This window comes from Drosophila eugracilis, unplaced genomic scaffold (assembly GCF_018153835.1).
Source record: "Drosophila eugracilis isolate 14026-0451.02 unplaced genomic scaffold, ASM1815383v1 contig_2161, whole genome shotgun sequence".
NCBI lineage: Eukaryota > Metazoa > Arthropoda > Insecta > Diptera > Drosophilidae > Drosophila > Drosophila eugracilis.
In genome coordinates, this window is record NW_024573046.1 from 258,304 (window position 1) to 269,969 (window position 11,666).

An 11,666-nucleotide genomic window follows, 5' to 3' on the forward strand; every position below is an offset into this window, starting at 1 on the left:
AAGTTTAATCAAAATTCGCAATACTTTCACCGGTTTGTCAAAATGAGACGTTCAGCCAACAGAATTATTTTTTTGTGCAGCTAACGACCAAAACTATCGATCCTTATTATTTTTTTGTAGTGTTTTTATGATTTTTTTAAAATTGTTTTTGGTACCATCCAAACACCAAACAGTTAAAATTGCAATAATTTTACATATTTAACTTTTAATACAGGTTTGCTAAGAATTAGAAGACAAGCTTAACGAGGTATTACATTCCATACTTGGACAATTATTGGCAAGTTATAGCAAACAACTGTCGAGTTTGGAAAAACCAAAATTCGCATTTTTGATTTTTGATTTGCAACACTATGTTCGGGTTTTTAGCTCTAGCTCAGTCAAAACAAGACGCACAGCCAAAAGAACGACTGTTTTGTGCTGCTAACGACCAACACTTACTACCCCTATCACTCGTTTTTCGATTTTGGGAAAGTCAATTTTGACCCAAATTTCGCATTTTTGATAAGGGGTACCATCATCAAAATTTTCAAAAATGGGCCCAAAATGAAGTTTCCCAGATTTGCATGCAAACCAATTGGGAATCATAACAATCAAGTTACGAGTCCTACGAGGTATTACACTCATCATTTGGACCATTTTTGGCTGCGCTATGGCCCAAAAACTGATTTTTTGTGCCCAAAATCACGTATACGTCGGTTGACAGTAGAGAGCTCGGCTTTTTTGCCGTTTCTTAGCTCTAACTTTGTCAAAACAAGACGCACTGCTAAAACATTGACTGTTCTATGCAGCTTACTTCCGAAACTTAACAGCCCTATACTTACTTTTTGCGTTATTGGTCTGGTTCGCTGCTGCGAAGGCTGATTTAATAGCCAAAAAAGCAGGAAGTCTATTTTTAACAGAAATTTGCAAAACTATGTTCGGGTTTTTAGCTCTAGCTCGGTCAAAACAAGACGTACAGCCAAAAGAACGACCGTTTTCTGCTGCTAACGACCAACACTATCCACCCCTATCACTCGTTTTTCGATTTTGGGAAAATCAATTTTGGCCCAAATTTCGCATTTTTGATAAGGGGTACCATCATCAAAATTTTCAAAAATGGGCCCAAAATGAAGTTTCCCAGATTTGCATGCAAACCAATTGGGAATCATAACAATCAAGTTACGAGTCCTACGAGGTATTACACTCATCATTTGGACCATTTTTGGCTGCGCTATGGCCCAAAAACTGATTTTTTGTGCCCAAAATCACGTATACGTCGGTTGACAGTAGAGAGCTCGGCTTTTTTGCCGTTTCTTAGCTCTAACTTTGTCAAAACAAGACGCACTGCTAAAACATTGACTGTTCTATGCAGCTTACTTCCGAAACTTAACAGCCCTATACTTACTTTTTGCGTTATTGGTCTGGTTCGCTGCTGCGAAGGCTGATTTAATAGCCAAAAAAGCAGGAAGTCTATTTTTAACAGAAATTTGCAAAACTATGTTCGGGTTTTTAGCTCTAGCTCGGTCAAAACAAGACGTACAGCCAAAAGAACGACCGTTTTCTGCTGCTAACGACCAACACTATCCACCCCTATCACTCGTTTTTCGATTTTGGGAAAATCAATTTTGGCCCAAATTTCGCATTTTTGATAAGGGGTACCATCATCAAAATTTTCAAAAATGGGCCCAAAATGAAGTTTCCCAGATTTGCATGAAAACCAATTGGGAATCATAACAATCAAGTTACGAGTCCTACGAGGTATTGCACACCTCATTTGGACCATTTTTGGCTTAGATATGGGCATAATACTGTCATTTTGAGAGGAAAATCAGTGTAAGTCGGGAATTTAGGATTTTTTGATAATTTCTCATATATTTTTCTCTGTGTACGAACGAGGGGGGCGAGAACAGAAGGTGCCATTCTGCGTGGCGGCTTGTGGTCGCCGCTTTTGAAATAAAGGAATGGTGCGGGAATGAGGACGGGGGAAGGTCCTTGGCCGCCATGGCGAGTTACACAATAAAAAGGCCAATTTCTGTGGCGGCGGCAGTGCAGCTGGGCCGTTTTGTCTAAGCCAACATGAAAATTTGCTTGAACTTTGCCATTAACAAACAGCCGGCGGGAAAAAGCCAAAGTCGAAGCCAAATGCTTGGGACAACATCCTTCTTACCCTCCAGTTTCCCTGCCCTCCCTCCTCCTATTCTGCAGCCGATAATACAATGTATAATTTTTGCTTTTCTTCAGTATCCTTTACGTGTCCTGCCATTTACAAGAGGAGTACATTGAGTTTTAAGGCTAATTCAAAAATATAAACATAGTTTTAAATAATATTTTGGATTGTTAAGAATTTAATAAATCATTTACTTAACTCTTCTAGAATTTTACAAGGAAAATATTTAAAAAAGGATTTCCTTCCTTAGAAAAGGTATTTTGGAAGTCGTTAATGCTTACTTAAATACACTTCCTTGTTTTCCAGCCTGGTTTTTTTCACTTTACGCCGAGGGCATTCAATTAAGCGGCTCGTTGGGCCCGTGCCCCATTACACTTAACCCCCCCTATAGAACCCTCGTCACCCCCTCTCAATGTTGCCAAAAAGTCGCCCGGAGCGGTCAGCTATTAGTTTGGTACATTGTACCCGCGACTATAACAAATGCTGATGCCTGATGGCCGATTGCTGCTGTACCTAATTAAATGCAGCGCCCAAAACTTTGTAATTGCTTGCACGCAAGATGGCGCCACCGGGTATTTCATGGGTTAAGGAATTGTAGGAGTGAGTGGGCTTCGTTTTAGTTTGGCTGTCCACGATGCTCTATAAAGTGGAAACCCGTGTCATCGATAGTAGGTATCACCTCATTTGGCTATCCAGACAGATCGCGGATTGCCAGATAATGGAAACTGGATTGTGGTCAGCCATTTGGCCGGCTGATAGGCGGTGATGGATGGATTGCATTTGTCGGGAAACTTATTGATTAAATGCATGAAACACTTTACCAGAATGGGAATTGATTGCCAACCGCATGCTATTTAAAATCTACTCCATCAGGGATTTCAATTATAAATGAAAGTTAAATAAATAATAATAAAGGAAAATTAAAAAGTTACAAGGAAAGTTCTTTAAAAAAATTATATATAATATAAAAATTAGTTTATATTTTAGTCGTTTCATTTATATCTAAGTTTAATGTCTCACATTATCTTTGTATTAGTAGAAAATTCTAATTTCGTCTTGGTCTTTCCTTCGGTTTTCCGGTCTACCGCTAATGTCCACTGCGACATGTGGATTTTAGTGTGGCTATATCGCTTTTGTGGCTGACTTGGTTTATTATCATCCTTATTCCCCCGTTTAGGGGTTATTTTTTGTTCTTTTCGTGGGAGTCTCATTCTTGGCATTTGTTAATATCGCTGGCTTAACTAAGTCCCAATGACTTTTATATGATTTTCGGGGGAAAACCCTCCATTCACCCATTTAGTGTTTTGTGTGTGTGTGGGTGTGTGGTGGTTGTACAAGCTTTTCGATTGCCATTACGAAACTGAAATGGTCGTAAAAATACCGCAGCAACTTGTCCTTGTTCTTGTTCTTGCTCATGTCCTTCCACGTCGATGTGGCCACCTCCTTTGATGTTCCTTTGGCAGCCATTCAGCCTCCTTCATCCCCGCCAAGTAATGAAAAGCGCGTTAAACCGCAATGCGTGCCGTTGTCTATGCCACACGCATACATATACGTAGAGAAAGTTACACAGAGGGAATAAGTTAAAGACAAGAATTTCTTAATTGCTTACAAAATAAGAAGAACTTTTTCAGATGTTCTTTTACATTTTTCTGTGTGTAAATACACACATAGAAACCTACCCACGAATACATATATGTGCCATACTGTGGGTTAGCTGCCACGCCCTCTTACATCAGCGAAGTAAATTGCCAGCCGGCATTTAATTTGATCTTTTGTTTGATTGTGTGCGTTTCGCTTTAATTGAATTTTATGATGATGCTGCAACACTCACACGGCATCACAATAGGCTGAACCATGTGAAAGGAATAAACTATGGTAGTTAACCATTTCAAGAATCATATCATAAATAATTGGAGTGATATTGTTTTAAGCTTAATTTACCAATATAAGGTCTTTAAAAACCAATATATATATTATTCTTGAATTTTTAGATAAAATTTGTCAAAACAAGATGCACAGCTAGAAGAATAACTTCCTATTAATCCAAGTAATACTAATGAAATGTAAGGAGACCATCCTTGCGTAGCAGCATTAAAAAAAAGAATATTTTGATCCGCTATATTTTACAGTTTAAATTGAATATTCAAAAAGCTACGCTTTTCCATACCGCAGGAATCAAAAGAAAAAGAAATAAATAAATCTCTATAAAAATTACAATCATTCTGTCAGAATAACTGAATTTAAATGCGAAAAAACAGGATTACGTCTTAATTCAGAAATTTCTATTATTATTTTCTGGTCAAAATGCAGACCTCCTTTTTAGTTAGGATTACAGAATCTAGGTCCACTCTAATCATCTAGCTTACATCTGTATTACATTGTTATACAATATATAAAGCAAAAATTGTGCTAGTTTATCTTTTGGGAAATACTTTTCTGGCCACTGAAATTGAATATGATATTCATATGCCATTACGCGGTGGTTTCAATTTCATTGAATAAAACGGAGGTGGTTTGGCTTTGTTTTGTGCGGTTCCGCTGATTCCAGGCGACCAAACCAAACCGTACGGTATCCAAACCAGCCATCAACATTCACATCAACGTCAACTTTGCCGCAACCGCAGCTGCATCAACAACAAAAGTGTCAACATCCAATAATACATCCGCAGATATGCAACAAAAATTAAAACGCAACAAAAAAAATATAACACAAAAAAAAAATGTGGAAAGCGATTGCGGAACAACTGCTGACTGCTTCAATGACATTGCCGGACATTATGAAATTTTCAACGCGACTGCATTATTAATACAATAAATAATAAATGCGGTACAAAGCGCGAGCGGAGCAACAATAATGACAACCATCCGTGGCAGGACGAAAATGCCGGCAAAAACCAAGAACTCGACCGACCTCATTCATGAATTAAAACATCCTGTCGACGGACAAATGCTCTGATATTAAGACAATTTTATAATTTCATACGAAATAAATATTTTATTGAAATGTAATAATATTGTTTGGAGCAGCATTAACAATATTGATCATTGACTATACTTTGTTTTGATAAAACTTTGTAAACAAATGAGTAAAAGATAACCACTTAGTTTTAAAGCTTTTTCTGCCCGAGCTTTCAATCCACTCTTTTCGCTTACTTATCTTTTATATTCTTCTAGTTTTGTAAGCAGAACGATTGAAATGCCGACGGCTTTTGCGTGGCCTTGGTCGGCAGTGCAGATTTGCTAGGATTTAAAAAACAAACTGAACGAGTTATTACATTCTATATTTGGACCATTTTTGGCTTAGTTATGGACACAATACTGTCGTCTTAAGGAGAAAAATGGGAGTAACAAATTTTCGCATTTTCGATTAGGGGTAACATCGTCTATTTTTGCGAAATATAGCAACAAAATTTCTTTTTTAACTGTAAATGCAGATCTGTTAAGATTTAAAAAACAACAACAACGAGGTATTTCACTTCATATTTGGACCACTCTTGGCTTACTTATCCGCATTTTAACACAGTTAAGATATAGTGTTGTCTGCTGCGAGCTTATTTACATACATATATTGAAATTAACAGAGTAGGTAAACAAAGTAACGGGTGTTTGATAATCGCGGCACTTGACTACAGTGGCTCCAATCCAAGTTTTTGTATGAAAAGTTTTTTTTGTTTTTTAAATTAGTAAAAACTTTTGTTATTATTTTAATAATATGCGACATTCTTAACATTACTGCGTTTAAATTTTTTGATATCTCTGCTAGTTTAGTAGCGGTGTCAAATTTAAACTTTGTTTTATTCTTGCACGAAATAAGCTTGGAGCCACTGTATATCGTTCTCTTTTCTTCCCTTACCTTGCAAAGAAGTTTGACAAAATGAGAGAGCGAAATCAAAACAAAGATCTTTGGAACAGCTGTTTAACCGCAACTCTCTCTCTCTTTGGCGTCCGCTCCACAGCATTCTCTCTTTCCAGTCGTTCAGTTGTCATTCAGTTTTACAGTTGTCATTCTTCGGCAGTCGCTCTGCAAGTTCTGATTAAAATATTAGTTTTGCTTATAAAAAGTGTTAAAAAAAGATTAATAAATGCAAATATAGTGATCGCAAGCCTGCGTTTTGAAGTTTGTTCAATAAACATTCTATAAATTGCAAATTTAGTAGTTTTCCAAGCGAAAATGCAAAAATGTGCTCCGCGGGACAAGTTGAAGTATCTATATGTATGTGTGCGCGTCGTGTGTGTGTAATTTGTAAATTCAAATTTTTGCATGCGGCGGATAGGAAGGCAAGGCAAAAAAGAATGAATAGAAGAAACTTGAAAAATTTGGATAATTCAGGTAAGTGGCTCCTTTTGTTTATTCCCATTGCTTTTTTTTGCTGTTATTATTTAAACTGTAAGAATAATGAAGTAGAAGAAGAAGAATGTGTGTATATTATTGATCATCATAAAAAATATTATCGGAAAGCAAAAAAGCTCTGTAATGGGTATCATAAAGTCGAGGCACTCTAACAAAGGGTGCCTTCTTGTTTATTTATCATTTTTATAAAAATTATTTCCCTCTAATGGAGGGAAAAATAGAATCCACATCTATGTGGACTCTTCACTGGCCAGGGCATGCGTGCTCTTCATCAGATTAAAGGTTACTTTGGTGGGAGTATGATCCTGTTTCTTAAGGGGTTCCCTTATGCGAATACTCCGATCGAAGAACGGACCGTTGGCCAATTTTTTGGTACCCCGAACTGCTGGGTCCACCAGATCTATACGCAGTCGCTTCATAATCTTATCTATCCTCGGTATGCACTTATCCATCGAAGATTTGGTTGTGGACCGTACCAGGTTCTCTGGCTCCAGACAGGCGATAGACAATCGTTTACCAGTCGAGTTCTGCAGACTGATTACCAGATCACGACGACTCAGTTTGGCCAGAAGAACATACTGATTGCCCAGCTCATCGACATAGTTCAGGGTGTATTTGTTTCCATCCCGATTCCATTGATCAGGTAGCAATTCGCTGGCACCACCTCCAGCCACCTGCCTTTCACCAGGTATCTTGGCCTTTGTGGTGCAATGTAAGCGGTACTCCTTGGTGACCAGAAAGTGGATAAGTGCTATCAACAGATCGGATTTCTTGCGAAGATTCCGCTGGATCGAGTGGAAAAGCAACTGCAAGTCATCATAGGACTCGATTTCGTTTTTGCTCTCATCTTTATCTTGGCTTTGACTATGCCCAGCGACTCCAATCCCCAGAGATTGTAGCGACATCTGGCTAAGATCGGATAATGAACTGATCACTGGCTTTTCCATAGCGATTAGATGTAAAGCATCTTTCGGAAAAAGTTCGGTTTTTTTTTCTGGAAATTTTGAACTTAATAACAACATGAAAAGTTTATAAAAGAATGCTTGTTGTTAGTTTACAATTTGGGAATGTTATATTAACAAAAATTTAAAAGAAAAATTGCCAATATTATGAATATAAATTTGATTTATATTTAGTCATATCATCTTAAACCCTTCGATTATCTCCATTAATGTACTTCATGTTTAATTTAATGTACAAATTTAATTTTTTGGCAGCTAATGCAGATTTCTATCGTTTCGCACTACTTTTTATGCATGTTCCTGGAAATTTGTGTTGCAAATGTTGTTAAAATGTTTTATTTACACCGCCTGGCAAATTGCAATTGGCAGTTGATTTTTGTAGGACAGGAGACAGTGTTCGTGTTCATGTCCAGTCAGTCGGTTTTTTGTTTCTTTTCCCTTGTCACTTCTTTTTTTTTTTGTTTGTTTTTATTCAAATTTGCATGCTTAACATAATTCATTTCATTTCTGCTTTTCCGCTTTTTCACTTTTCCACTGCCCCTTTTGTTTGGGATGTCATCGCCGGGCCGTCTGAATTGATGTTGGATTCAATTGGATGCCAGCAGCTTGCCAAGGTCCTTTGTTATGGGACCTTACCCACTCTCTCTATCTGTCTCTGTCTCTTTATATATAAATATATATCGAAATATATGTATATATATATATATATATGTGTGTGTGTGTGGCATGTGGCAGTTACTGGCAATGTTCTTTGGCGGCAATTTGGGGGATTGCTCTCGGTTTGCTTGCGGCTGGCTCAAACGGCTTAAACGATTGCGGCCAAGTCAAGTCGGTCGCTGATATTGGGCGAAAGCGAGTAATAAATGCGCATCGCATCCACAAGCGGAAATAGACAGCGTTGCGGTTGGGTCCCAGGAAATGGGTATCCTGATGGGGTTTCAAATTTAATTCAGTACAACCTGCAAATGCGTAAAGTAAGTTATTTATTACCAGCAAAGGAAATACCCAAATTGAGCTAGACATTTCTAGTAAAATGCCATAAAACAGGCTGAAAGAATGTATTCCTTAAAGGATTTTTTCAAGATTTTTCTGTAATTAAATTATTTATTACACAATCGGTAATATTGATAGGTATTAATTTCGTATAATTCAAAAGTACAACAACCTATAACCCCATAAAAAGAGTATTTAATAATACTTTGTAAATTGAAAAGGGCATGTTTGTTACTCCAAATAAATAGGATAAGGAAATTGAAAGCCCCATGGGGTTTGCCATTTTAATTCATTTTTAGCCTGCAGAGTAAGATATTTATTTCTGGAAAATAAACAAGTTAGACAGCAGCAATCTGCTAAAAGAAAAACAATAATATGTGTCACGAATGTTATTTCATAAATTAAAATAGACATGTTTAATATGCACACGGGCATGCTAACTAAAAAGTCGCCAAACGCCAAATTCCGCAAGAATGAATTTGACTTTGAGCTTAATTTAATTTATGGACCGTATTTTGTATTATTCGATTATTTGATTAAAATGTTGACGGCCATACGATATTTCAAATTGATACCGACAGGCAGCGAAAAGAAAAATAAATGATTTTAAGCAATAAATTCCATTAACTAATTTGGCTGCCAATAATTTGATTTTATTTTGATGCTTTCAAATATCTCTGAAATGATTTCATATTATTAATTTTATGTGATTTTCATTATTATACTAAGAGTGTAAATTTTTTAAATTGTGACACGATTTTATAGTCATAATTCGTTTATTATATTTTAAAACCACATCAATTTCGTGTATTTTGCCATTTATTGAGTGATTCTATTAACATTTTTCCAAAAAGCCAAAATGCAGAAAAATGATTCTCTGAGCATAATTGAATTTGCTATATTTTTAATGACCCCCGTTTGTGCTATTAAAAGTGTGGAGACTCCCACGAAACTTATTTCGGAAATCAATAATGCTAACCGAAAATAGCAAAGACATATAGACGGGTTGGATACCCGTACTCGTATATGCTCGGATAACAACATCACAAACTCCCGGTTAGATGAGTTTGGGAATGGGAATCTGGTGGTAGACAGGAAGAGGATGTAGGAGGTCCTGCCACATCCATGATGCCAATGGTCGCCGCAGAGATTCTGCAGTTGCCTGGCTGACATTTGGTCGCCTGTGCGCGGAAATGGCGTCGTTAAATTGGTTCCGCATCCGGTTGCCATTGCCCCTTTACTCTTTCTGCCCAAAAATAACCCACAGGAGGAAGCGGGGCAGATGAGGATTGGTATCCCGACAAGGACGACGAGGACAGTTGAAGTTTACTGCTATTTGACTGCAGCTCGATGACGCGATGCAACCCCCGAGGCTGCCGTCAAGGAATCCACTTTGCACTTACATTTCCTCCATGGTTTTCGCCATGCCATGCGAATGGAAATGGAAATGGGAGTGGAAATGCGAACGAGAATGCGAATGGAAATGGGATTGCCAGCAGGATTGCTGCAACTCGAAGGATGGCAAACTGGAGACGACGACGGGATTAGGATAATTGTGTCCCCGAAGTGTTGCCTTTAGCTGCCGATTGAGAAGTGATTAACCAAAACGGTAAGCGATTCGTGGCATATCGATGCTAAATATGCAAATGCACAGCAGCGTTCACAGCAATAGGATTTTGTATATTATAAACTTTAGTTCATAAACATTCCAAAGGAATTTTGCTTTAGTTTGTTTTAAATATGTAAATTTAAAGTATTTTGCAACTTTTTTAATAGCTTTTTTAATCGGGTATAAATTTTATCGCAGGGCAGAAATACTTTTGATTTTGTGGCATTCCCGTAGCTGGGATCTTCAGTGCGAATTGATTGAGTTCGATGGCCGGATCAACTTCGCCTGCAGCTCATGTGGCACCTGCATAATTAATGCCCCACACCGGCACACCTGTAGAAATTCAATTAACTTTGACTCGTTTGCCTGTTGCAAAAGGCGGAGGCACGACGATGTACGTCCGTATAACCGTTGAGGCGTCAATGAGCGACCGCAATTGATATAAATTTGAAATTTTGCAGCCTCCTCGCGAGCTTACACACACTCACACAGCTCTTTTTATGGTCGGGCTCTGCCTTTTCTTTTTCTTCCAATAAAACATTTAATTTCCAGCCTAATGGCTGTCATGTGTATGTGTGTCTGTGTGTGTGTGTATCTCTTTTGGTGGAAAGAGGAAGAAGGTCCTGTCTGCGCCGGCTGCACTTAATTCGCTCCTCGAGTTGGCCGTAAAAGGCGTCCATCGACCGAAATGAAATAAAAGTGCGCTTGCAGTGTGTGTAATAAATTTTCCGAGTGCTGTGTTCCCTGTGCCCTTAACGCTTATTCAGACGGGTTAACCGGTTATTCGCTGCACAAAAAAAAAAAAAGGGAGATTTCAAAGATTTCTCAAGCCTTAACAAGTCAGTATAAACTGCACTTAAATTCTACTTAATATTGATATTAATTAATTGGAAACCTACTTTTTTAAGCATATACTTAGACTAACTTAAGTCTTTGCATAAAACATAGCTTATATTTTGGCTATTAAGTTCGTAAAGTATCGTGCATTCTTGAATTTTAGAAAGTTTCGTGGTGTGTGTGGGTGGCGGCGTCTCCTGCCACGCCCCTGGCGTTCAGCAATTTTCAGTTCAGTTGCCACAGTTTTCCAGACTGCCCTTTGCATGCCGCACGCAAAAATTGGTAGGACAAAAAAAAAAAAAAAAAAAAAAAACGAAGACCAGAAAGAAAGAGTAAAAAAGTGAGGAAACCAAGAAGAGCATGCACCCAAAGCTAAAAAGGACGCCTCGCTGGTCAGGAGTCCGGTTGTGGCCAGGAGGAGAAGCAGTGACCAACGACCAGCGACCAACGACCAAAACCAGAACCATAACCAGGAGCTCTGGAATGCCCAAGTTGAGCATACACGCACACGATATCCTCCGTCTGAGCGAATTACGGACACCGGACCACCATTCTGGCCAGCAATCCACTTACGTTGAAACGAAACCGGGCTACGGCTACGGACTTTTGATTAGAGAATTCCACGGCATTTCCGGCAAGTTGACGTACAATAAAATGTGGAATAAGCTATTATTATTATATTATGAAAATTACAAGGAAAACGTCAATTAAAAAACTGCCACTAGTTTATCTAAAATTTAAATAGTTCATTAAAGATATTTTGTATTA

The 11,666-nt window shown here is 38.0% G+C and overlaps 1 protein-coding gene and 1 long non-coding RNA gene across 2 annotated transcripts in view; one reads left to right on the forward strand and one right to left on the reverse strand.

The window, feature by feature from the left end:
- Nucleotides 1–6,133: 6,133 nt before the first annotated feature.
- The window catches only part of LOC108103233, an 87,791-nt gene continuing 82,258 nt past the window's right edge, over nt 6,134–11,666 (forward strand). The window contains exon 1 of the long non-coding RNA XR_005993750.1: nt 6,134–6,476. This is a non-coding gene — a long non-coding RNA (uncharacterized LOC108103233). The remainder of the gene's footprint in view (nt 6,477–11,666) is intronic.
- On the reverse strand, nt 6,622–7,605 carry LOC108103230 (proteasome inhibitor PI31 subunit). Its single transcript, XM_017208630.2, has one exon. It carries the CDS (start codon nt 7,517–7,519, stop codon nt 6,728–6,730), a length of 792 nt encoding a protein of 263 aa, XP_017064119.2. The 5' UTR covers nt 7,520–7,605; the 3' UTR covers nt 6,622–6,727.

Coding starts and splice junctions, on each gene's coding strand:
- LOC108103230 (XM_017208630.2), bottom strand. CDS start 7,519: ATGTTGTTATTAAGTTCAAAATTTCCAGAAAAAAAAACCGAACTTTTT.